At 57.0% G+C, this 24637-nt stretch overlaps 2 protein-coding genes across 6 annotated transcripts; one reads left to right on the top strand and one right to left on the bottom strand.

Moving 5' to 3' along the window:
• Positions 1-312: 312 nt before the first annotated feature.
• On the bottom strand, positions 313-10282 carry ESRP2 (epithelial splicing regulatory protein 2). Of its 3 annotated transcripts, none has more exons than XM_031024531.2 (15): positions 6665-10282; positions 6441-6569; positions 4862-4975; positions 4637-4751; positions 4258-4356; positions 3977-4031; positions 3798-3908; positions 3590-3722; positions 3461-3503; positions 2999-3300; positions 2672-2884; positions 2363-2561; positions 2030-2216; positions 1552-1643; positions 313-1475 (listed from the first exon to the last, which is right to left on the bottom strand). In XM_031024531.2, exons 1-15 carry the CDS (start codon positions 6860-6862, stop codon positions 1465-1467), a joined length of 2001 nt encoding a protein of 666 aa, XP_030880391.1. In that variant the 5' UTR covers positions 6863-10282; the 3' UTR covers positions 313-1464. The 3 variants fall into 3 exon arrangements, with proteins under 3 accessions (XP_030880391.1, XP_030880390.1, XP_030880389.1); XM_031024530.2 differs by having other exon boundaries at positions 1552-1717; positions 3798-3905; positions 6665-7038; XM_031024529.2 differs by having other exon boundaries at positions 1552-1717; positions 6665-7037.
• Positions 10283-13756: 3474 nt separating this feature from the next.
• PLA2G15 (phospholipase A2 group XV) lies at positions 13757-24380 on the top strand. 3 transcript variants are annotated; one of them, XM_081807439.1, is made up of 6 exons: positions 13757-13985; positions 16967-17123; positions 19619-19737; positions 19996-20094; positions 20620-20719; positions 22445-24380. In XM_081807439.1, exons 1-6 carry the CDS (start codon positions 13871-13873, stop codon positions 23052-23054), a joined length of 1200 nt encoding a protein of 399 aa, XP_081663565.1. In that variant the 5' UTR covers positions 13757-13870; the 3' UTR covers positions 23055-24380. The 3 variants fall into 3 exon arrangements, with proteins under 3 accessions (XP_081663565.1, XP_081663566.1, XP_081663564.1); XM_081807438.1 differs by having other exon boundaries at positions 13759-13985; positions 20495-20719; XM_081807440.1 differs by lacking the exon at positions 19996-20094 and having other exon boundaries at positions 20495-20719.
• The last annotated feature ends 257 nt before the right edge of the window (positions 24381-24637 follow it).

The raw sequence follows: 24637 nt of genomic DNA, 5'->3' as shown, positions 1-24637 counted from the left end.
CAGGGCCCTGGTGGGTCGGGCCAGGAAGCCCTGGAGTGGTGGTGGTGGTGTTCCAAAGATTGATTGATTTTAGGGAGCAGGGAGAGAGGGGGAGGGAGACCCCGAGATCACCTGAGCCAAAACCAAGAGTGGGACGCTGAACCTACTGTGCCACCCAGGCACCCCCACCCCACCGGACTTGAAGCCCTGTTTTTAATAATCAGAATAGATGGTCATCTTCAAGGCTTAGATGGGCTCAAGTTGAAACCTTCTATTTTATAAAATGGGCGATGTATAGCTAAGGAATTGGTTCCATGTTTACAGCACGTAGAATTGTGTTTTTTTACACACTTTGTATTTGAAAACCTTGTATAGGAGTCTAGTGCTCCTTACACAACGTAACAAAGGGGAGAGCCAGCAATTCATGGTTCCTCAGTTACAGGGCTGAAATAAACGGTGACAGGTTAACAGTGTCCTGGAAATCCGCCTGAGTTTACCTCTGCCTGGGGCAGGTGTGGAACCCCACACTCTGGGGTCCAAAGCTAAGGGCACTTTGGCTTTTAAAAAGTCCACTTGGTTAGGAACCTTTGTTTATTTTACGGAGGAGTGAGTAGAGTTCCAAATTCCTTCCGAAACTTCAGTTCTGTACCCTCTAATGGGTGCAAAGGACATTCCACGATGTCTGCTGAGTTCAGGACAACTGGCCTGCCCAAGGTGTGCATGAAAAGTAGGCAGAAAGTCTTTAAAATTCAAGCCTGAGTTTTTCTGTGAGGGCCTCCTGCCCCCTAGTGTCCTCTGGGGATATTGCAGTACAGTCCATCAAAATAGCCTGTGATTTTGCCACCTGATAGTCCTTGTGCCAAGCTGGAGAGCTATTACCCTTAGACCCAAGGCACAATGTGGCCACTAAGGGTCAAGTATCCTGGGGGCTGGGGCCAGCATTCTCTGCTTCCCTGCCCCCTGCAGAAGGGAAAGGGGAGGGTAGAACACTGGGATCTTCACACAGAAGCTCCCAGGAGTCATACGTTGAAGGCACCAGGGCTTACATTTTTAAAAAGCCAGCCAGCCTGCTGTGGACATCAGCCCCACAGAATCTGTGGGTATGGGCCACAGCCAAAACTGACCAAAGGCTCTCTTGGTGCTATTCAGAGGCCCGGATCAGGCCATCGGAAGGAGGGTAACACCATTCCACCCCCAGCCCTGCATGCAGGGTCCAGCCAGCAGCTTTGGGGTGGACAGGCAGAGCAACAAGCGGGAGATGGAGCTGGGGCTTGAGCTCCTCTAGGTGCTTTCTGAGAGCTCTGACAAGCCCAGAAAGCAGCCACCTGGTTGAGGGTAGTGGTTCTCTGGATGCCGAGACAGACATGATAAGACAACAGCCAGCTCTTACCTCCTGGCTCCCTCACCTACAAACACACCCACTCTTTGGGGGCCTGTAGCACAGTGCGAGGCGGGTCACCAACAGGCATCAAACTGGTGTAGTCATCAGGGGCTAACTGCAGAAGGGACAGAGATTTAGGGGAGGGAGCTCCAGGCTCAGCCAGGTTCCCAAGCCCTCCAGCCACACCTCACCTGATAGGCCTGGAAGACGCTGAGCAGATCCTTCATACCAGCTGTATATGGGACACCCTGCATACGGACCAGGGCTCCTGGCTGGGACAACACTGAGGTGGAAGCAGAGGCCAGGGCAGCAGGGGGTGTGGTGAGGTAGCCCACAGTGGTGGGGGAGACGGGGGGGCTAGGACGGGAGAGGCAGGGATTTAGGAGTGCAGTCCCACCTATGGCCTAGACCAAGACCCACCTCACTCTTCCCTTATCTCCACCTTGTGCTTAGTTCAGTTCCTCCTCCCTAAAACCGCTGTCTCCAGAGTCCTCCCCATTCTAATTTGTCACCAGTATCCTCCATACCGTACCTGTCACTCCCTTGTCCATCTTAGATTAAGTTGCAGCTCTTAACAGACCTTGGATTATCTGGCCCAGGAAGGGGACCATGACCCTCCGTCACACCAGAATGGGGGCAAGACTGGGGGGTTTTCTTAGCAGCTGGTACCTGGGGTAGTAAGCTGTGTAGTTCATGTAGAGTTGAGCGGCTGGCCCTGGGTAGTAGGCAACAGGGGTAGGGGCAGCAGGTACCCTGGCTGCTGGGAGCAGTGCTGAAGAGGGGTACAGAGCGGCCGTCTCAGCGGGAATGAGCGCTGGGGTGGCCTGGAACGTGGCGTAGGTGGGTGGTGAGAGGCCTGGAGGCAGAAGTAGAGAGTGCATCTGCAGGGAGCCCAGCACTGCCCTGGGTGAGGCAGCAAGAAGAGAGTCCCCACTGTAGAAAGCGAGGGTTATAACAGCTTGGCCCCTACATGCCTCCTTCCCCAGCCCCTGGGACACTCACAGGGCAGCTTGCAGGGTGGAGGGGACATGCCACTGCGGCCCAAGGTGCCCCCCATTAGCACACGGCTCATCTCCTCTGTGGAGCAGGGGACCACTTCCACATAGCGTTCCTTCATCACTTTCTTATGGCAACGCTGAGCAGCAGCTAGGGCCCGTTCTGCTGATGTCATCTGGATGAAAGCATCGCCCGATGGCCGGCCCTGTGCACACGGTGGTCTTGTGAACAACCCGTCACGCGCTAGAGGGCCTCACTCCCAACCCCACAGCCCTTCTCTAACCGTGCAGGTCTCCCCACCGGCAGCAGCCTCACCTGCTGGTTGAGCACCATGTGCACACCGTGGGGCCGGATGTCAGCAGCTGCCTCCCCCAGAAAGCTCAGGATGTCTTCGATGGTGGCTGTGTAGGGCAGGCCTCGAAGGCGCACACAGTCTCTCCCAGTCCCAGTGGCCAGTGGGAAGGGGATGGGGAGCAGGGGAGCGGCGAGTGCGGGCAGGAGTGGGCTGGATGCATAGCGGTTCAGGACCTGGCCAGGAAGGCAGCAACAGGCCGGTGATGCCAAGTAGGGCGGGGGTACAGGGGGGTTGGAAGGGGTCCCCGGGAGAAGCACATGGGGGGAGGGGGAGCCCTGGGTGCTCACCTGCTGCACCTCAGCCGCAGTGCTCCGGAAGAGTTCAATGTATCGCTTACCCAGCATGCCCTTGTGCCTGCGCAGCGCAGCCTGTGCCAGGTCCTCACAGGCAAAGAGGGCAAAGGCGTCACCGGTGGGCCGGCCGTCAGGGTGGCGCACAAAGAGCAGCCCATCCGCACCCCCCGTCACCGGGCACTCGGGCCCCAGAAAGCCTAGCACATCCGCCGGCCCAGCCGAGAAGGGCAGTCCCCGTAGCCTCAGTATCACTTGGTCTTCCCGGGACAGGAACCGAGCCACCTCTAGTGATGTGCCTTGGTGAGAGGCATGGGAGTCACCTACTGACTTCATTTGTGCCCTTCCAAATACCCAGCTACACCTGGCACGCAGGGGCGCAGAAAGGCGGGGGGTGGTGGGCAAGGGGGGACACGGTCAAGAGCCAGGGGAGCCAGGTGTGGTTGGGAGCACACTCACCCCCTGCGATCTTGACAAACTCTTCTCCTGTTGCTTTATACACCTGTGGGGACAGTGGGGATAGCCCATGGATCTCCAGCCCGGGGGGCCTCAGCTCCGCCCTGCTTCACTCCCAGCCCGAAGCCCCACCTCAATATAGCGGACGCCCATGTGGTGCTTGTGTCTCTGCAGCGCTAGGTCCCGCTGCTCGCTGTCCACAAAGCGGATGAGGGCCTCGCCGTTTCTGCGGCCCTGGGCGTTGAGGCAGAGCGCTACACCTCCCCTGCAGAGCCAGGGCTTCGTCAGCGCCTGCTGGGCAGGCCTGCCCTCCCGAGCCCACCCACCGTGCCGTACCCACCTGGCAATGTTGAGTCCCTTGAAGAACCGAGCCACATCCTGGTCTGAGGACTGCCAGGGCAACCCACGGGCCCGAACCACAGTCTCACTGTCCACCGCATCGGCCTTGCTGCTGTGGGGGCAGGGCACAGTCAGAGCGGTCCAGCTCTTGGCGCCCCCCACCCCTGCCCCCACACTCACCAAGGACCTGTCTCGTATTTCTGCTTTACCACCTCTGCCTTCGAAAACAATTGACCTGAGAGGAGATGGCATGGGGGTCAGCAGGGTCTGGTGGAGGAGGGGTCTCCCCACCAAGCTCTGCAAAAAGAGGACAGTTGAGGGGGATAAGGAGGTGACAAAGGAGCTTCTACCTGTGGTCTCTCAAAGAAGGTTAACAAGTGGGGACGGCGACTTTGAGGAAGTAAGAGGCAGACATTCACCCAGTCCTGAGAGCGGGTGACAGGTGGTGAGGGGAACCTTACCACTGGGCCCTTCAAGCAGGTGGAGGATGACAGCTACCATCGTCTTCACTTCCCAGACCCCAAAGTCATCCTCTGTGGCATCTGTCTCCAGCCCCAAGTCTATGAGCAGAGAAATAACAATAAGGAAATCCCAACATGAGAGACAAACACGTTTGTTCTGATCCAGCTCATATATGCCTGTACAAGTCCCCATCCCAGACATGGGCAGACGTATGTCCCTATTTTCAGACACACCCCAGCACAGACACACAGGCATGTGTCCTCAAGGACTTGGCAGATAACGTAACCTGGCATTTGTTTGTATAGTCCTCCAGGAGGCACATCCTCAGGAACAGCCTACAGCTTCCCCTCCACCCCAGCCCTTCTGGGTCACCGATACCCTGTGCCATGGTGGCCACGGTGAGCTCCCTGGCAGGGCAGGCGCTTGGGTGCTGCACATGGAACTCTCTGCGGAGGTCGTAGAAGGAGAAGAAGGTGTCGGGGAGCACCAGGTTCTGGGGGCACATGGGAGTGGGCATGAATTGGGGGGAACTGAGCTGCCCTTCCCGCCCCCATGACAGGGGTCCTGGGAGCCCTACCCCCTGTTGTGCCCTCAGTGGCATACCTTCCTGGAGGCCTCGGGGTGCAGGACCTGTCGCAGCAGCTGCTGCCCATCAGTGCATAGCATGTAGGGGCCCCCGCCTAGCAGAGCCACATCCCCGCTCACCAGCTGTGAGAACTGGGGGTAGGGAATGAGGAGAGAGACAGACACAGACTCACAGCTGGGCGGGCACGAGGGAGGGCACAGGCTGCAAAGCTGGTTCAGCTAGATGTTCAGCCCTCCCCTGCCTGGGGAGAAGTTGGCCACAGGCGGGGGCCTGGTTCTGTGTCCCTTTTCTCCCCCAGTCCGCTGTCACCTTCTCCAGGCCAAATGGGGGGGGGGCAGTCACATATCACCCAAGCCCCCATCACACACACTCCCAAGAGCCTGGAGTGGGGCCAGAGCAAACACCTGGTGGAGTGGGACAAGCAGGTGGGAAGGGGCGGGGCAAAGCAGGTTAAACCTGTCCCTGACCAGGCACCACCCTCAGACAGGTGGGGGAGGCCCAATCCTGCCTGAGGCCCAGCAGGCTCATATGAGGTCAACGGCAGCCCCGCCTCTAGGTCTGACCAACCGAGGGGCAGAGAAAATCCAAGGACAGAGCTCCACACCTGGACGCCAGGGGCAGCATGAGCTTTGACCCACACCCTATCGACCGGCTGGCACTGAACTGTTTGCTCACAGAGGGGGTGGCACTTCTCAAGCTGCCCAGCCCCGCCCCCCCAGCCTTCCTCCGTGCTGGAGAACAGGTAGAAGCCCTAGGCACAGGCCCAGAGCGAGCCAACCCAGTTCTCCTTCAGCACACTCCCCAAGTAGGGTCTAACCTGGGAGCCCTTCTGGAACAGGACCAGGTTCAACACCTTTGTACCTCATCAAGAACCTCCCAAGTTGTTGGAAAATGAAACGATCTGCGCCTGTAAAGCACTTAAACTCATTACACTCGAGAGTCAGGCACAGGGTGAGTGCAGTAGCGGAGGTAAGAAAAAAGAAAACAGCTCAGGAACCGCCTCCCACTTCAGCCAGAGCTGGGAGGCACCCGGGGCCTTTGCACTCAGGAGACAGGTAGCCTTCAGGCGGGGTCCGGACAGCGCCCACGCCTGGCCAGCCGGCCGGGACAGGCCTAGACGAGCAAGCTTACACCTGGCGGCGTCCGCCTCGGAGGCAGACCCCGCCCTACGCCCCCGCTCCAGCGTCTCCTAGGCGGGTGGGTGGGCCGAGGTCGCCGGCGGCAGGGACCGTGACCTATGGCCAGGACCGGGCCCCTCGGCCCTTTTGGCTTCCGACCGCTGTTCTGGGAGACCTGGCCAGGCAGGTTCCCAGAAGCGTCTCAGCCTCACAGCCCCGCCGGCCCTGGGAGGGGTCTCGCAGCTTCCATCCCACCGCGTCAGTAGGAGTGGATCCCTGGAAAGGCTGAAAAGTAAGGTGCCCCCAGGAAGGGCCGGCACACGCGGGAATCTCTGAAACTTTTAAACAACAGGAACTCGTCCTACCGCCCGGGCCAGTTGGTCGCAGCACGCCAGGCCTTGCCTCCTGCCGCCTCTCCGGCTGAGAAATGTCCCCGCGGCCCGGCCATGCCTCCACTCACCCGGGCCCCAGCACTCACCTGCTGCAGCACCTTGTCCAGCGGTTCGGCCCGCGCCAAGCTGTCGGCGCTCAGGCCGCTCGCCTCGCGGCACTGCGGGCTCAGTGCGGCCGCCTCGGCGCGAACCAGTGACTTGTGCAACGTCCCCACCTACGAGCGGCGGGGGAAACCGGTCAGCCACTGCTCCCCTCGGATCCTGAAACTCCCTGGGGACCCCAACCCCCCTCCCCCCCGCCTCACCGTACCTGACGGCTCCGCGGCTCCACCACTTGCCAGACTAAGAGGATCAAGTCGGTCTCGTCGGAGCCCAGGTCCGGCCCCAGCGCACCAGCCGTGGCTCCGAACAGTACGACCAGGGGTCCAGGCCCCAAGCGGGGGTCGGCGGCGGAGTCTGAGATGGGGTTGGGGCCCGGGGGCGGTGGCTGGGGAGGCGGCGGAGTCATGGCCGCAGAGGAAGGGGGCGCTCGGCCAGACACACGCGGACCGACGAGGCGCACGCACGCACCGGCCGACGGCAGACACGAATCAGCTTGGGCGGGACACCGTGTGTCGGGGGCGGCACCTGCGGCCCGGCTGGCGCAGTGGGCGCTGCTGAGACCCGCCCGCGGCGCCCCGTGGGGCGGGGCGGCTACTGGCCCCCGCCCTCTCCGGGCGAGTTACCTGTCGGCCCCGCCGGCCACGTGACCGAGGGCGGCCCCGGGGAACAGAGGGGGAAGGCCGCTAGAGCCTCGCCCGGAGCGCGCGCGCTCAGACGCCGGGCCTGGGTGCGCGCTCAAGGCCCGGACTCCCACTCCGTCAGAGGGCCTTGCCCTACTCGATCTCGTCCTCTTCTCTGTCCCGCCCCACCATGAGGCCGGCGCCAAGAAAAATGCAAAAACAGGGGCCTTCTGCAGTCCACAGGGGTCACATGGAATTTGTGAAAATCACCAGGAGGCAGTCTAGGGGCTTTGGGGGTCACGACGGCCGGCCGGGGGATGATAGAAGTCACCAAAGAGGGCGGTGAATTACTGGCTATCACCCAGAGGCCTGGGGGGAGGTGGTCACCAGAGGCCAACTGGGTTGGGGGGGGGAGGGTCGGGGATCAGCAGAGGTTCTTAGAGCGATGAGGTCGGGGGACGAGAGGTCACGGGGCAGGGCTTGTCCACACACGTGTGAAGACCTGGCCTTAGCCTGGCTCCGGGATGTGCCCGCGGTGCCAAAACACTAGGTGGTGTGCAGGCCTCGGTGCTGGGGAAGCAGGAAGCGCCCCGCTCCAATCCAGAGAGCGCCTCTAGACGGGGCTGAGCCAGATGGTCTGGGCCCGGAGCCTCACCGCTACCCCACGTGGAGACCGCTGCCTGTTTTCGTCGCCCTCCCCGCCTGACGACGGGCCCGTTGCCTGGAGATGTGAGCGCGCCGGCGGGTGGGGGCTAGCGGCGAACGTGTGATGTGCGCGTGCGGGCTGCATATCCTCCATCTCGTCTCCATGTGAGACCAGGAACCCAGTAAGGACAGTCCCGCATGGAGGGCTCCCAACACCCTTTCGCCCCGTCGTGCTTGGTGAGGCTCCTTTACGGCGCGTTTCCATGCCGCGCCGGACTTCCCTAAGTGCTCCCCTTCATATGACTGAGAAACTGAAGAATCCGGCGGGAAGAAAGGACGTAGGGTTGCCAAGCCCGCGCGGAAACTGAAGCTGGAGCCGCACCTCGCGCTTTCGGAAAAGCTGGGCGCTGAGTCCTGATGTTCGGACGATGGAGAAAGAGCCCGGTGGAGGGGGAGCTAAGGAGGCCTTGCCCATTGAACCCACACTTCATCGCGTCCCTACTTCACTATCGGATAAAGAGACCGAGGTGCCCAGTAAGGGCCGGGACTCGGCGGTCTGCGGGGAGTGGGAAAAAGGTATTCCAGCAGCCTCGGGTTACGAGCGCTTCCTCGGGTATAGGCGGGGGTCCGCCCCTTTCCGGACCGCCCACTCCGGCGCCTGCCCGCTGGTCCCCACCCACGGAAGCGCTAGGCCAATCAGGCCGGGTGGGAGGGGGGAAAGTCGCTCTTCGGGTCCAGCTCCGCTCTAGATAAGCCTGGAATGTCAAATATTTGTTTGGGGGTGGGGCCCAACAGTGAAGTAAGGCTCCTCCCCTGCCCAGCCTGAAGCGCGCGTGCGCCTGGCGGAGTTGGGCCTTCATCCACGCCTTTGCGGCCAACGCCTCCTCACCCTAGGGGCTCTCCTAAAACTCCTTGGCGAGCGTCCCTCCTTGTCGGGCTCCTGTCTGGGCTCCGGCTTCTACAGGACAGTCCGGCGTCACCACCTTGCCATCTGAGAGCTAACTCGATCTCGGTCTCAGCCTTCCCGGAGCCCCCATCCATTTAACCTCTAGACCTTCACGCTAGGCCTTCCCTATTCTTCCTTCAGCGTGGGTCTCGAGGTCAGGTCTTCAGGGAAGCCACCTTCTTGAGGTGACCTCTCCAGTGTGGCATCTCGAGCCATCCTGGCAGCGTGGGGGCAACTCCGCCCATTTCCAACCGCATGACAATTCCTGATGCTTGGACTCTTCTTGAAAAACTAAATTCATTAAAATAACGCTAGAGCCCCTGCTTTGCTGAGCTCCTTTACTCATCTTCAGATGGATCCTCCCAGATCACAGCATTAATACTAAACAACCCTCACTCCTTTCCCCCAACACTAAAGTAACTTCATAATAAATGACAGTAAATCATTTATTGTGTCCTTACACCACATCCACCCTGAACTCAGATCCCGGAGGACAGGCTCATTCCCAGGGCTTATCACTGCGCCTGGCTTGTAGTAAACTTGCTCAAGACTTAATGAACGAATGAATGGTTGTCTTAAGTGCTTTGTTTTGCATCATCAGCCTAGTAACTTTCAGCACTAGTAACCTTCCCTGGGGCTACCGGTCTTTTCTTCTAGGAGTCTCATCTGAGCTCTTTCCTCCCCTCCCAACCCACCCCTTGTCCTAGTTAACCCCTGCTCTTCTTCCAGATTTTCTCTGAAGGCACCTCCCTCTGTAGCAGGGGTCCCCACTGTAGTATGAGATTTCCTGTATTTCATTGGGCAGTGTCCCCCACCCCAACCCAGCTACTAGGGTTCATAAATCGTTAATGAATGAATGGAAAATAACATACGTGAAAGGGGTGAGCAAGGCTCCAAAGGTCCAGCCCGTAGCGTTTCCCAAACTATAATTCAGGTACTTGGGGGAAAGGAACTTGGTCCTGTGATCCAGGCCACACACTCGCGGAATCCCATCCTTATCTCAGCCCCTCGAGGCCTGCTATGGAGGCAACTGGCGCTCCAGCAGCTTCAGCAGCGGGTACGTGAAGGTCGGCGCAGATACCGGGTGGGGGTCCTCATGTGGGCCCCGGAGTGTGGCCGGTCATTTGGACCTGCAGGGCGTCCAGGAGTGGTGTAAAAGGGCCCTCTTCTCTCCCTCCCAGGCCAGAAAATATCCCACTGTGGGAGAGGATTCTACGCTGGATGCCTTGTGGGATCCACTGCGGCGATCTACACTCGCCGGCTCAGGCCCATCCACACCCTCTGCGGCCCAGTGGACCGCAACTTGACCATCCGCAGCTACCCTTATCTCCTGGGCCTCCAGTGCCAGCGCACTGGGTTCCACCCAGGTTCCCAGCTGCGCGCCTTTGCCGAATCTTCGCTGAGTACCCACCAGAGGGCGCACTGACCCTGTCGCCTGAACCAGGCGTTGGGGGCTGGGAAGAGGAACTTGCACAGGAGAGCCCAACCGGGGGCAATGCTCCAGGACAGAGGTGAAAAGAGAAGGGCCTTGAGGCCGCCTCCCTCTGGTTTGAGCATCTTTGTGGCTCCTGGCTTCCTGGACAGGGGCCGTTTTTAAGCCTGGTTTTCAAGACCTCCAACCTCTCTGTTCCACTCCCACCCACCCTGTGCCCCAGAGACACTTACTGTGATTGTTCAGGTCTCCAGGCTGTTGCACATACTAAGCTCCCTACCTGGAGCACCCACCCACCTACTCATCCCTTTGTTTTCCTGGCAAATTCCTACTTATTCTTCAAGATCCATCTCGAATAATTGTTCCTCCAGGTAACATTCGTTGATGACTAAGCCAGGTTAGATAACCTGTTCTGGGGGCGCCTGGGTGGCTCAGTCAGTTGGGCGTCTGCCTTCGGCTCAGGTCATGATCCTGATGAGGAAGCAGAAGGCTGGGTGAAGACAAAGCATAAGCTGACACTCTGCAACCACCCCCCATCCCCCACTCCTGGGTGGGACATATGTGACATTCTTCCAGGAATCTCCCAACTATCTTAATGCTAATGTCTTGCTAGAGGGGAAAAACAACCTTAAGTTGACAATGGCAAGGCCTCCAGTATCTTGTAGGTCCTCCTTAGCATATGAAAGTTCTTTTTCCTTACCACCCCCCAACCCCATAGTACATTATCAGCCACCCCTCACACCCGGTGCTGCAGCTCTTTCTGCCCACGGTCCTGTTGCTGTGCTTTAATAAACCAGCATTCCACACCAAAGACGTCTCAAGAATTCTTAGTTGTTGGCTCCAGACTCCACCCCACTGAACCTAACCTATATTCCAAAACCCCATCGATCCCAGGACCCTGGGATCGAGCCCTGCATCCGGCGCCCTGCTCAGCGGGGAGCTGCTTCTCCCTCTCCCTCCCGCTCCCTCTGCTTGTGCCCACGCTCTCTCTGTGTCAAATAAATAAATAAAATCTTAAAAAAAAAAAAATAGATAACCTGTTCTGTCATGATTTGGTCAGTGTTTGGCTCTGGCATCAGAGGAATAGGAGCCTGATGAACTGTGAGCTTTAGGGAGAATCAGTTGGCCTCCAAATGGGCTCAGCTCTGGCTTAGAAGCCATGGTCTTGGTTGGGTTGCCCGAAGCCCAGGCACCCACCTGGTCCAGATAGGGCAGCTTGGAACTTGTGTGAGCAAGAGGGAATGCAAAGGGCCCAGTGTAACAGAGAAAGGGCAAAGGCTGTTGGCTGGATTCTCATCTGAGGAAGATAGCACTACTGGCCTGTGGACCTCTCAGTCCCTTATCTCCTTCTCCAGGTCTGACAGGCACCAACCAGGACCATATCCTGAAAGGGGAAAGTGTTAAAGAAGGGGGTGTATCACTCAATCATTCAGTATATGTTAAGCACCTGCTGTCTGCCTGGGACTGTGCTGATGATACCCAGTAACCAAGAAGGCAGTTGCACCAGTAACAGGCAGGTGAAGACTTGCTCTTCCATGGATTATATTCTGCTGGGAGTCAGGCAGGAGCTGCTTCAGAATCAATGGTCATGTCTGGTCTGAGGCCTAAAGGCAGAGCTCAGCTGAGTCCCCAAAACTGGGAGCTGTAGAGTGATCCCAGTGCAACAAGTGCAGAGGTCCAGAGCAAGAATGAGGTTGTCCTGTTCTAGGCAGCGAGGAAGCTGCTGAAGGTGGAGACAAGTGAGCTGAGGAAGAGAGGAAGTGAAAGTTGTGGGAAAAGTCCAGAGTCGCCTGCAGGCTCCTCATTCACTATGAGTGAGATGCCTATGATGCATTCACTAGGGGCATTGTGAGTGGGGTTAGGTGGACAGTGATGGGCCTGATTTAATGTTTAATGGTGTCAACCCCATGGAGAACAATCCATAGGAATAAGGGCATAAATTGGGACATGAGCAAGGAGACTACTATGGGGATAAAAGTAGTTTGGCTTCGGGAAGGTAGAGCGGGTAAGACTTGGTGACCACCTGGTTGTGGGGTCTGAGAATCAGGATAGTATCTAGATTCCAGGTCTGCGGCCAAGGGGGATCATGTGGATGGCAAGGTCATTGTGAGAAGGGGGGATCCTTACCTTCTGATTCCTCTCCTCTCCACAGTGCCAGCACAGATCATTGCTGACTAGGTCTTGACATCCTCACCCCGCAATGGCTGTGGTTCCTATCATCTGCAGGGCCTGTGCAACTGGGACACCCTGTGAAGGGTCCATGGTCACCTGAGGCTGCTGGGCTGACAACACATTCAGACTGGCCACAGTCCAAGGCAGCCCAGGCCATCCTGATGCCTACCCTCCCTCCACTTAACCCTTGACTATGGACTCCTGCCTTTCCCTAATACCGGCAAAAGGATGTCTATGGTCTCCCACTGTGGACCTGCACTAGATTGGTCCTTAGCAACCCCTCTTTCTGGGGGCCAGGATGGAGGTAAGGGAGTCAGGGTTTGGGGTCCTTGCCAGGGCCTGAGGGAGATAGTTGGACCTTAAGAGAGTAGTGTACCCCAACCACCAATATGTTTCCCTATAAGAACACAGGAGGGGCAGGCCAAGAGGGTGAGTTGATTCATCCAGGAGTACTCTGAAAGGCTAGAAAGGGTCAGCCATTGGCCAAGAGGAAGGAAGGAAGGAAGGAAGGAAGGAGGGAAGGGGCGGGCTAGAAGTCTTAAGACCAGGGGATGATCAGGGTGTTGTCTGGCCCTCAGGAGGAAGTGTGTGGAGGATCAAGACTTTCTGTCTCCAAACATACTGGTCTCTGTATCCTAGAGTGACCCGTGGTGCTGGTCATATCGCCAGCTGTCAAATCTGCCCATTCTGTTTGCCTCTGATTCCTCCAGCAGGGAGTCTGTGTCCTCTCTGGATCCCCAGTTTGCGTGTAGTGGGAATGGTAGGTGGACTCCAAGGTCACAACACCTGTCCTGCTCTGCTGGGGAATCTGCCAATGGGCCATGGCCATAGGGTTGGGGTTCAAATCCACTTTCTCTGGGGCACTAGAACTGCTTAGTCTGGAGAGGTGACTCCATATTGCCCGAAACTAAAACTTTAGGCGGGGCAGCCCTCACACCTGGCCTCTACCTGTCCCACCCGCATTCCTAATCCCTGGACAGACGCAGGGCGCCCCTGGACCCGACGTGCCGTCGGGGCAAGGTGTGAAGAATCGGTGTGGGGTCTGTACAAAGGTCCTGGTCAGCTCCCGGTCCCCTAAGGCCCAATAACTTTCCGGGATTCACTTCTCCTCTTCTTCCCCTTGCTCTAACCAGGGTCTCTCAGCAGCGGCGAGCACTGGACTCTGACTCCACCCTCGGCCCGACTCGTTCCAGATCTCAGGTCAGAGACGAGCCAGGAACCGGGGGTGAGGGTACACAAGGCTGGGTTGGGTATCCAGCAGCGGCGAGCTGGGTCCGACTCGTCCGGGACTGAGCAGAGAAGCCAGGCTGAACCCGGATCGATCGATGCGATCGATGCGATCGATGCGCTCGGCGCGCGGCGCGGTCCAAGGAGCTGGCCTGGGATCCGCAGGAGCGAGGCGGCGAGCTCCGACTGTGAGGGACGTGCCTGGCGGCGAGTCCCTATTGGCAGGCCGTTTGAGGGAGGCGGATGCTGATTGGCCCGGCCGCCGTGGCCGAGTGCGGGCGGTGGGGTTAAGCGCGTCGCCGCTTCCCCGGCCTAGGCGCGAGCACAGAGCGCTGAATCCGCACCTCGGACCTGCAGCGGCGGTGTCACGCAATGGGTCTTCGCCTCTGTCCCTACCATGCGGCGCTGCTCCCGGGTGGCTTCCTGTGCCTCCTGCTCCTGGCGGATCCGGCGCTCCCGGTCGGACGTCCCCCTCCGGTGGTGCTGGGTGAGGCGCGCGTCCAGTCGTGGGTCCGTGTGTTCGTGGGTCCGGCAGGACGGGGTCCGGGGGCGGGGCGCTATCTTCCAGGTCTGCATCTGCTCTGAGCATGGGGTGGGGGAGCATATGACTGTCTTGCCCCCTGGGTCTGTCCGTCCACCTCCCGCCATGCTGCGTGCGGGGTGTGGTCAACCTCTGCTCACCTTCCCCTGTAGAATATGGGGTAAGTGGGAGGGCTACGGTGCGGTTGTCCCTCAGTCCTCCTGTCTGCGTCAGCCCCAAAAGTTGCCTCGCTTTATGCCCATATTTTAGCTGGAGAGACCGAGGTCCTTTGGCCCCACTCCTGAGGATCGCCGGGGGCTCGGGTTTTCTCGGATTTGGTCCCCAGGGTCCTCATTGTTGGTTTGGGCATGGCTAGGAGGTTCTCTCGACCCTTCCAAACCCCATATGTTTCAGGAGGCATTATTAAAAGGAAGCTTTTTGAGGAAAGAATGGCTCTCCTAGCCTACCACCGAGACTTCCCCCACCCCCAAACTTATCAAATGGGTGGCCTTAGGTCTGAGGGAGGAGGCTTAAGGGAATCTGAGGTGGCTAAAGACAGAGGTAAGGTTTGGGACAATGGCTATGAACAGACGTCAAGAAACATACCTGTACTCTTACCCTGCCAGACCAATTTGGACTGGGCTATATTGGGACTAGATGACCTCCCCTGCTTATCCCCTCCGTGGTCCTGGCCCCTGCAACTCTACAGGAGCCACAGTATTTCCTTGTGGTGGTGGACAGGGAAGAGACTTCTGTCTTTGGAGTCTTGGATGCTTCATTCAAGCATTGAGTTGGTGGCCAGCCAGGACTCCTAAAGGCACAGACATGTTACATACTGAATCTGCTACAGCATGACCCCCATGCTCTTTCTAATGGGAATATTTTAATGGGGATGATGCACATTGCAGAAGCGTAGGGTTGGCAGGCAGTGTGGTCCCAGGGGGGTCCCCCACCAGGAGCTCTAGGCCAGGAAATACCCCAGGGGGATGCTGGGCTCAGGTTCACCATGGTTATTTGGGCAGACATGGCCCTGCATTCCCTAAGCTTGCAGGGATCCCCAGAGATGAGGTCTGTGTTGGGCAAGCACAGAGAGTCCACCAACCCAGTCAGGAAAGGTTTCTTGGAGTGTGTAGCTAGAGCTGAGGCCAGGAGAGAGTACCAGGAAGAGGAAACTACATATTAGAGGGAGGGAGGTAAGCAGTCCAGGCTGTCTGGAATGGAGTTGGGGAAGGAGTGGATTGTGCAGGGCCTGTGACTGGTTGGGTCATCTAGACTTTATCCTGTAGACCCACAAGGGGCCACAGGTAGGCCTCAGTTCTGAATATGAAGGGTATGGCATTGGGAAATGTGTGGTCCCTGATGCACGCAGGCTTTTTGCTTGGATCACTGCGTTCATTAAATCATTCAGTTCTTGGTTGTCCTAGGTCACAGCAGAGGAGCCTCACGCTCCCCCCAGAGTCACAGAATCCTAATCTGCCTAGCTTCTCAGAGAGTGAAGGTGTTGGCATCAGTTCTGGGAAACCCCATGGTGGGCAGTGGAAGAGCTGTTCCTGTGCACAGAGCAGGGACCTGACCTTGGCCATCAGAGGATCGGCATCCAAGGGTGACCAGCCTCTATGAGTGAAACCCAAATTGGTGGTAGAGGAAGCAGAGACCAGAGAAGTGATACAAAAGAAGTGGGCAGGGCGCCTGGGTGGCTCAGTTGGTTAAGCGACTGCCTTCGGCTCAGGTCATGATCCTGGAGTCCCGGGATCGAGTCCCGCATCGGGCTCCCTGCTCAGCGGGGAGTCTGCTTCTCCCTCTGACCTTCCCCCCTCTCATGTGCTCTCTCTCTCAAATAAATAAATACAATCTTAAAAAAAAAAAAAAGTGGGCAGGAGGAAACTGTAGCAAGTCATTTCTGCCTCTCTCAGCTTCAGTCTCCTTGTCTGTAAAGTGGGCATTGTAAGGATGTTCTCTCCCAGTGTTATTTGCAGTGAAGGGTAAATAGATGTCTGTTGTCCTAGTTTTAAGCAACATGGGGCTTAAGAAATCACCACACAGCCTGTGCAGGACAAAAGGCATTCAGGCACAACAAATCCGGTGGCTTCCTCATTTAGCCAGTTCCTTTTTGGTGGAGACAGTGACCAAGGTCTCTGTGCTGTCATACTGAAGACTCCCCACTTCTGCATCTGTATTGTTAGGGGAGGTGAAGGCAGGTGCCACACCTCCCTCCCATGGTAGCCCTGAGGACACAGATGATGTACAGGGAGGGCATGCCCTCTTCAAGGCTGGGTTCACAGAGCCCCGAGAACGCTCAGGAGAGCCAAGAGCTGGTTGTTCACTCGGGGATCATGGATTCTAAATGGGGATGTGCTTGGAAGGTGTCAAGAGCATGGCATGTAGAAGCAGGTGAGGCCTGAAAGGTCAGTGGGAGCAAATATTCTGGGAAGGGCCTTAATGTTGGGCAGTGAAGCCAGGGGGATGGGTTTGAGTGTCACAAGGACCCCAGGGCTCCGTGTAGACCAGGCTCTGTGTAGCTGGTCTGTTGAGCAGCTTGGGCAGAGAGAAGTTATCCTTGGGGCCTGGGCACACCACCCCTACTGGGCCATGGCTGGAATGCTGTGAGGTTTCAGGGTAGCCATCTCTGCCACAGGGGCCAGGTGTGCTGAGAGGCTAGGGCCCTCCACATGCTCTGCTCCCTGGAACCTTACTGGGCTCTCAGGAGGCTGGCAGCTACCTCTGTTCATTGCCCCGCTGCACAAGCCTGTCCTGGAGTGCCTTCTCTGGATTCAGTTTTGGTTGTTTAAGTGGCCCAGTGCTTTGTCCTGTTTCCCACTCCTTTGAGTGAACAAGGCCCTCCTCTGTAGCCTGGGACAGCTGTGGGTAGAAGGCCTATGGGTTCAAGCCTCAGGGGTCCCCAGCCTGCCAGGTCCAGGGCCTCATGCGTGCTCTGTGTCCCTCTGCAGTGCCCGGTGATTTGGGCAACCAGCTGGAAGCAAAGCTAGACAAGCCAACGGTCGTGCACTACCTGTGCTCCAAGAGGACAGACAGCTACTTCACGCTCTGGCTCAACCTCGAACTGCTGCTGCCAGTTATCATTGACTGCTGGATTGACAATATCAGGTGGGGGCTGGGGCACAGACGCCGTGCTGCTCACCGACCCAGCCTAGAGAAATCTCTAGAACCCGTTTGTGTCTCATCCCCACTTGAGCACACCCTGAGGTCACTGACCTCTTGCCCTTCTCCTTTCCTCAGTCTGAACGGCACCATCTCTGCACCCTCCCAGACAGAACTTTCTTCCCTTTCCTGCAGCTCTTGTCCCTACCCTTTCCAGCTATGCCTTGTGCTTCACACCCTCTGCGTGAATTCTTTTTTTTCTCCTTAAGATTTTATTTTGGGTGCCTGGGTGGCTCAGTCGGTTAAGAGTCTGCCTTCGGCTCAGGTCATGATCCCAGGACCCTGGGATTGAGCCCCACTTTGGGCTCCCTGCTCAGCAAGGAGTCTGCTTCTCCCTCTCCCTCTGCCCCTCCCCCTGCTTCTTCTCTCTCTCTCTCAAATAAATAAAGTCTATTAAAAGAAAAAAAAAAATCCCTACACCTAATGTGGGGCTCGAACTCACAGTCTCAAGATAAGAACCCCATGCTCTACCGACTGAGCCGGCCAGGCGCCCCCTTACATGTAGATTCTATGCTCCAGCCCCTATTCATAGCCTCAGTATGGCCTCCACTCCTTCCCTTGCCTCCGAGTTGGCTACTGGCCCCTCAGCTTCTTGTTCCTCCTGGGACATACCAGGTCTCCATGTCTTTGTACATGTGGTTCTTTCAGCCTGGAATCTACCTTTACACCCTTTGCCTGATAAATTCCCTCCCATTCACCCTTTTTTTTTTTTTAAGATTTTATTTATTTATTTGAGAGAGAGAGAATGAGAGACAGAGAGCACGAGAGGGAAGAGGGTCAGAAGGAGAAGCAGACCCCCCGCCGAGCAGGGAACCCGATGTGGGACTCGATCCCGGGACTCCAGGATCATGACCTGAGCCGAAGGCAGTCGCTTAACCAACTGAGCCACCCAGGTGCCCCCCCCATTCACCCTTTAAAACCTGAGCCTGGTCCTTCTGGAAAGTTTCCCTTGCCACTCCCCAGAGCTCTTAACCTTTCCTTCCTCCAGGCCACATGCCTATTTCCTTTCATCCTTATCAGGTGCCAAACTTTGCTTTGAAGGATGTTTCCCTGCTAATAAGATAATGTTCTGGGAATGACTGCTTATCGAATACAGGCACTGTCCATATTATATACTTTCTTTCATTTAATCTTATAGCAACTCTATGAGACAGGTACTGTTTTCAACCCTGTTTACAGATGAGGAAATCTGGAAGCTCAAAGATTACAAAATTGCCTAGGGTCACTTAGCTAATAAGTGGCAGAACCAAGACTTAAACCCAGATTGTGTGACCCTGAGCTAAGACCCAGCTCCCTGAAGACAGAGGTTGTCTCTCTTTTATCTTTATAGCAGTAGAACCAGGAACACAACTGGTGCTCAGTAAATGTTTGAGCTGAATGGAGTCTCACAAATTAAATTTTTTTCCTGGAGACATACTAGCTGGTTCTCCAGGTGCCTTGCCTTTCCCTGTTGTTTATGACATCTGCTTTGTTGACTTTTTCCTCTTCTGTACGTGATCAGGGTTATTTCTGGGCTGTTGATCTGCAGTTCTATTTTTATACGAGAGACATGGTCTCAGGTACTGCCAATGGGAGGTTCGGGATGATACTGAGAGGGGCTTGTCTACCTTCATTGGACATCTGACCTGTTTAGAGCTGCTTTGGCTTTGTAGAAAGTTTTCTACACTTTGCTGAGTGGCCATTGGGTTCTTCCACAGATTGCCCTAGAGAAAATGGGACCCCAGGACCTATTATTTGGGTCAACGTTGGGTATCTTGTCAGCTTTCTGTGGCTGATCTTAGGGGGTTAGGACTCAGGGCCACCAAGGATCACAGGTCTAGCCTGTGTTTCCTTGGGCACATTTGTCTCCTTGGTATCAGGGAGGCCAGAACAGGGTTCCCGGCCTAGCACAAAGCCTTCCTCCTGTCTCCCACCGCCCTGTCCCATCATCTTCCAGGACTTATCCGTCCATCCACATAGCAGCCACAGGTGTTTGGGCCTTAGGGTGGGGGTTGCTCTGTTTGGTTCTGTTGTGTGCTACACTTACCCTCCCCTTTGCCTGTGTCGTGTTGGGTGGCAGGAGGTGAATCCACAAAGATGGGGCAGTGGGAGCATGCAAGATGAGGCTGACTGCCTTTGGGTCAGGTGTGATGTGGATGGCAGAGCCAATTTCCCAACCAAATCCAAGACCTGCGTTCTGAGATGGATGACATTGAGAAGGAAATACTGCCTTGACGGGGGTCCTTGGGTTAATCTTCGGAATGAGTCTTGGTTGGGGTCTCAGGTGGCTGTGGTTACTCTGATCTGTGCTTCATAAACTTGCTTTGTTACTTTTTAGTCTCCCCTATACTTGCCAAACATGAGGATAGTAAGGGAATATGACTCAAAACACAGGGCAGTATTAGGACACACCAGGTTCAGTGTCACCTCTGGATCATCAACTCAATATCCTCCCCTGATAGGCTGGTCTACAACAGAACATCCCGGGCCACCCAGTTCCCAGATGGTGTGGATGTGCGTGTCCCTGGCTTTGGGAAGACTTTCTCACTGGAGTTCCTGGACCCCAGCAAAAGCAGTGTGGGTATGTAGCCCTTCCTCATGCCCTCCAGGGAACGGAGCTGGAAGTTCTGCTATATTCCCAGAGTGGGAGAAATGCTGTTAGTTTGAAAGGGTAGCCTGTAAACTGTCTCAGCAGTGTAGCCACTGAGCCTTATAGCACTCCTTCGGGGATCTTCTACAGCAGATGTCACAGCAGATGTCACAGTCTCCTTGTTGGGCGTGGTGTTGGGGGCAGGCACTGGCTATACTCGCCCCAATTCCCATACATTACTGTCTGCAGGTTCCTATTTCCACACCATGGTAGAGAGCCTTGTGGGCTGGGGCTACACACGGGGTGAGGATGTCCGGGGGGCCCCCTACGACTGGCGCCGAGCCCCAAGTAAGTGGTCACTCTTGCTTCTTCCCTGACATCTTGGGAGGTGGGGACGAGGAGGTCACAGCCACCATAGGCCCTGGGCTCTCCCCTGCCTCCAGGGCCTCTCGTGTCTGTCCCAGCGGTCACAGCTGTCACCCCCTAGTCAATCTGTTCTGTCCCTCCCCATCCCTCACCCCAGGATTTCTGGGCCTCTGAGCCCTGGGGAGAGCTAATGAGGCCGAGGAGGAGAAAAGGAGCTCCTAGGTTTCCTCCCTTCCTGGACAGGGAGGGGAAACCAGGCCATTCCCACTTAGATTTTAGCATTTTCCTCACCCACCTAGTCCTGGATCTGGCCTGAAGAACATTTAGTGGTTCAGGCCCCAGGACCCTTCCTTCCTGACCACTGCCTGGCTCTGGCCTACAGATGAAAACGGGCCCTACTTCCTGGCCCTCCGGGAGATGATCGAGGAGATGCACCAGCTGTATGGGGGCCCTGTGGTGCTGGTTGCCCACAGCATGGGCAACATGTACACACTCTACTTTCTGCAGCGACAGCCACAGGCCTGGAAGAACAAGTACATCCATGCGTTTGTGGCACTGGGTGCGCCCTGGGGGGGCGTGGCCAAGACTTTTCGTGTCCTGGCCTCAGGTAAGACCCTGTCTGACCTACCCGATGTGGGGGCTGCTGTGTCAGGAATGGTGCCCTCTCTTTCCTTCAGCAGTGTCCTCCTGGGCAGCCTCATGTCTTTTCTCTTGGGTGAGGATCCTTCTTTCTCCAGAGCGGTATGCTTTTCCAAACATCTCTTTTTCCAAAAGAGAGCCTAACGCTACTTAATTTCGTCTCTCTAGTTGGTGTCCTTGGTTATCTGTGTACATTTTTTTTTCCAGCGTGTTCACGCACTGGCCCAGCTGTTGGTCACACAGGTACTTGTGCCTGTGTGTACACACATAGGCTGTGCTCTGGCCTGGCTGGCCTAACTTGGTTTGACCCAGAGTTCTTTGGGGGAGCCTTCTCCCTATCTTCATGCCCACCTTTGCCCCATGGAAGGAAGGTTGGGCTACAGTTTCCTGTTTATGAGTTACACCTCCATCTGTGGCAGTGGGGAGCCTCTGTGGGTAATGCAGGGAGGAAGCAGGTGCAGATTTCTTTGGGCCTGCTTGCCTGGCAGGGGGGAAAGCCACCTCCTTCCCCGTTCCTCCCCAGTTCACCTGCCTTTTCATGACTGTCAGAGCCTGCCAGCTGTAGCCGTGAGGCTTTCCTCCCTCCCTCTGCTAGGACTGGGGGTGAACACACGGCCCCTTACTTTGGGAGCCATGAGCCATGGCTATGCTAAGCATCTGAGGAGTTTTCTTCCTCATATCATCAGCACTGCCTGACCTACTTGTTGGTCAACTGATAGTTGCCATCACGTTAGACTCAGTGTAGTGACTGTGGATTGGCTGGACAGTGAATCCAGATACAGTGAGGACTCATTACAGCCACATACTCGGTCCAGCCTGGACCTGAAAGGACAGATGGGGGCATGCCTGAGTTTGAGACAGGAGCTGTGGTGGGGCTCAGGTTCCAGCCTTTCAGAGCCTCCCTGTGAGTCCCCTTAGAGCTGTGCCTCAGATTCTGGGGAACTGTTCTGGCAGGCCCTGACAAGGGGGTGGTAGTCATGGAGTAACTAGGGGCTTCCTTTTCCTCAGGGGTCCTACAGCCAGACCCCACAAGAGCTGAAGGCCTGTGGTCAGTCAGAGAGGTGGGGTGATGGGTGGCTGTGGGTCCTGAATACATCAGACGGCCCCTATTTCCAAGTTCCAGCTCACTCCCCAGAGGCCTCACTGGCTGTGTGGTTGGCATTCCTGTGTGAGAAGGGTTCTCGTTCTGCCTGCAGCCTCCCCTCCTGCCTCGTCTCCTGCAGGCCTGGCCGCCTGGGTCAGTGACAGGCCGATGAGTGGGATACGACCAGGGCTGGCTGGCGGCAGGCCTGAGACTGAGCCTAGGAAAAGAAAAACATTTTCATAACTCCGTGTAAGCAAAGAAAAAGAGGAATGTGTCCGTGGGCTGCCAACATGCTGATTCACCTTCAGCAAGGTCGGTGCCCACAAGCCTGGTGACAAGCGCTCAGTGGAGGGTACTGCTTACACAGTGAATCACCTTGTGGGTATGTGCTCCCTAAATCCCTGGTGATGAAGTGCAGAAGGAAAGAAACAAGGCCTGGTCGTGTGCTTCCCAGATGGAGCAAAAATAAAGGGAACATGGGAGGTGCAGTGACAGCGTGGAGGCGCTGGAGTGCTGACTGGGCCCCTCCCTCCCCTCCCCGGGGCCCCACAGAGGCCCAGCGGCAGCTTGCGTTCCTGAGCACAGACTGAGCCAGCCCTCTCCCTGCAGGAGACAACAATCGGATCCCGGTCATCGGGCCCCTGAAGATCCGGGAGCAGCAGCGGTCTGCTGTCTCCACCAGCTGGCTGCTGCCCTACAGCTCCGCCTGGTCGCCCGGCAAGATCTTCGTGCGCACACCCACCACCAACTACACGCTGCGGGATTATCGCCGCTTCTTCCAGGACATCGGCTTCAGAGACGGGTGGCTCATGCGGCAGGACACGGAGGGGCTGGTCGAAGCCACGGCGCCACCTGGCGTGCCGCTGCACTGCCTCTACGGCACTGGGGTCCCCACGCCAGACTCCTTCTACTACGAGAGCTTCCCGGACCGCGAGCCCAGAATCTGCTTTGGCAACGGCGACGGCACCGTGAACTTGCAGAGCGCCCTGCAGTGCCGGGCCTGGCGCGGCCGCCAGGAGCAGCCAGTGTCTCTGCAGGCGCTGCCGGGCAGCGAGCACATAGAGATGCTGGCCAATGCCACCACCTTGGCCTATCTGAAGCGTGTGCTCCTTGGGCCCTGATCCGTGCGCCGGGCAGGGCTGTGGGACGGCCTGGCCACGGCCGCTTCTCTTGTCCTTCTGGGCTCTCGCCGTCCGGGAGTTCAGCAGCTCGGGACTGACTGCCTCAGGTCCTCAGTCTCGGGTTGCGACACGTCTGCCATTGGGAAGTGCTGTTTCTTGTCCTTCCTCTGTGGGAGTGAGGAAGGAAGAAAGAGTCTGGACTCACTTGGGGGATCCTTGCTGGAAAGAATGCTGCTGCTGTTGGAATTGCTGTGACCTCAGGACTGGCTCCGCAGGAGGGTTGGCGCCCCAATCCTGAACTCAGGGGCCATTTGTTCTCATACCCCTGTGGCCTTTTCACACTCACCCACCAGGCCCTGGTCCCTCAGTCTTCCTGTGAGGGCTATTACTGAGCTGTGGTCCCTGTCCCTAAAGGTCCCAGGGATGGACTCCTGGTCCCTACGGTGATCTTCCCATAAACTGGCCACAGGTAGGCTTGCTACTGGCTGTGAGTGGCTGGAGCTGCTGGCTTCCCCGTGGCCTAGTCGCTCAACAGCCTGACTGTGGCTTTCTGGAGGCAGCCTGGTTCCTCCTGCAGACAGGGGTGAGTTGTGTTCTCCGTGGTTCCCAGGTCCTGGGGCATTCACTCCTACCTCCCTCACCTCCAAGAACAGCCTAGCTCGGGATTGGGCAGCAGGTGGCCCTCCATTTCTTGGAGGTGCTGTCCCAGGAGGCTTGATTCCCCTTGGTTGTGTTGTTACCCACAGTATTGATGCTGGTTCCCTTTGCCCTGGGACTGTGGTTCAAGGATGAGAGCAGGGCCCAGTCTCATAGCCTTTTAGGTACTCATGAAGAAAACTCAAGGAAGTAGCTAAGGCCGTTCAGAGGTACCCTGAGCTGCCCTCTTGATAACCCCACCACCACATTACCACCCTGCCCTGGGGTTTTTCTAGCACCCAGGTGGGCTGGCACAGGGCTGAGAGGAGGTAGGGCTCTTGCCCGTCTTGCCCAGCACCTACTCCCACCAGGCAGCTCACTGGTGTTTAGTCTGCAGAGACTAGCCCAGAAACTTGAGTGGGCCCCTGAGAGAGCCAGGTGGCTTGGGGCTCCCCGGGTAGTTTTTTGTCTGCTCCAGAGGTGCTTCATGGATCTTCCTATGATAGCAGGGCTGGAGAGTCTGGATCTGCCTTGGTGGCAGTCATCTCCAAGTGGGCGATGGCTGTAGGCCAAGACTCGAGTCTAGCCTCTAGGATGGGACCCCAGAGCCACAGTCGGGCCAGACTGGGCTGCTCTCCCACCAGGTTTCTGTGGAGCTGGATTTTCTCTTTGGGAACATACCCAGCATCTCTCTCTCCTTTTATTCCTGGATGGTGGGCCCCTCATGGAGCTCTAAGCAGGCTGTACCTTGATTCTGGCAATAAAAATATTCTGGATGCTGTAAAGTACCCTGGCTGAGGCTCTGTTCTGAGCATGAGAGGAGGGAGGTAGTGGAGGGGTGAAGGGGCTAGAGAGGCAAGTAATCAGGCTGGACCCTTCCTGGGGCCTTGATGGGTTCTATCAGCACCAAAGCATGGCACCTACTTGGGCCTTACCCTCCTGCCCCATCTCCTGGAATCTATTTCCCCTCCTGGGATTAAGAACCAGGACCTGAAACATTCCCACTGGAATGTGGCTCCTGCTTTCCCTCTGCTCCTGCTTGGCC

Source organism: Leptonychotes weddellii, chromosome 16 (assembly GCF_054177405.1).
Source record: "Leptonychotes weddellii isolate Sample4059 chromosome 16, ASM5417740v2, whole genome shotgun sequence".
NCBI classification, from domain to species: Eukaryota; Metazoa; Chordata; class Mammalia; order Carnivora; family Phocidae; genus Leptonychotes; species Leptonychotes weddellii.
The sequence above is the reverse complement of the archived record's forward strand: the minus strand, read 5'-3'. Positions and strand labels throughout refer to the sequence as shown.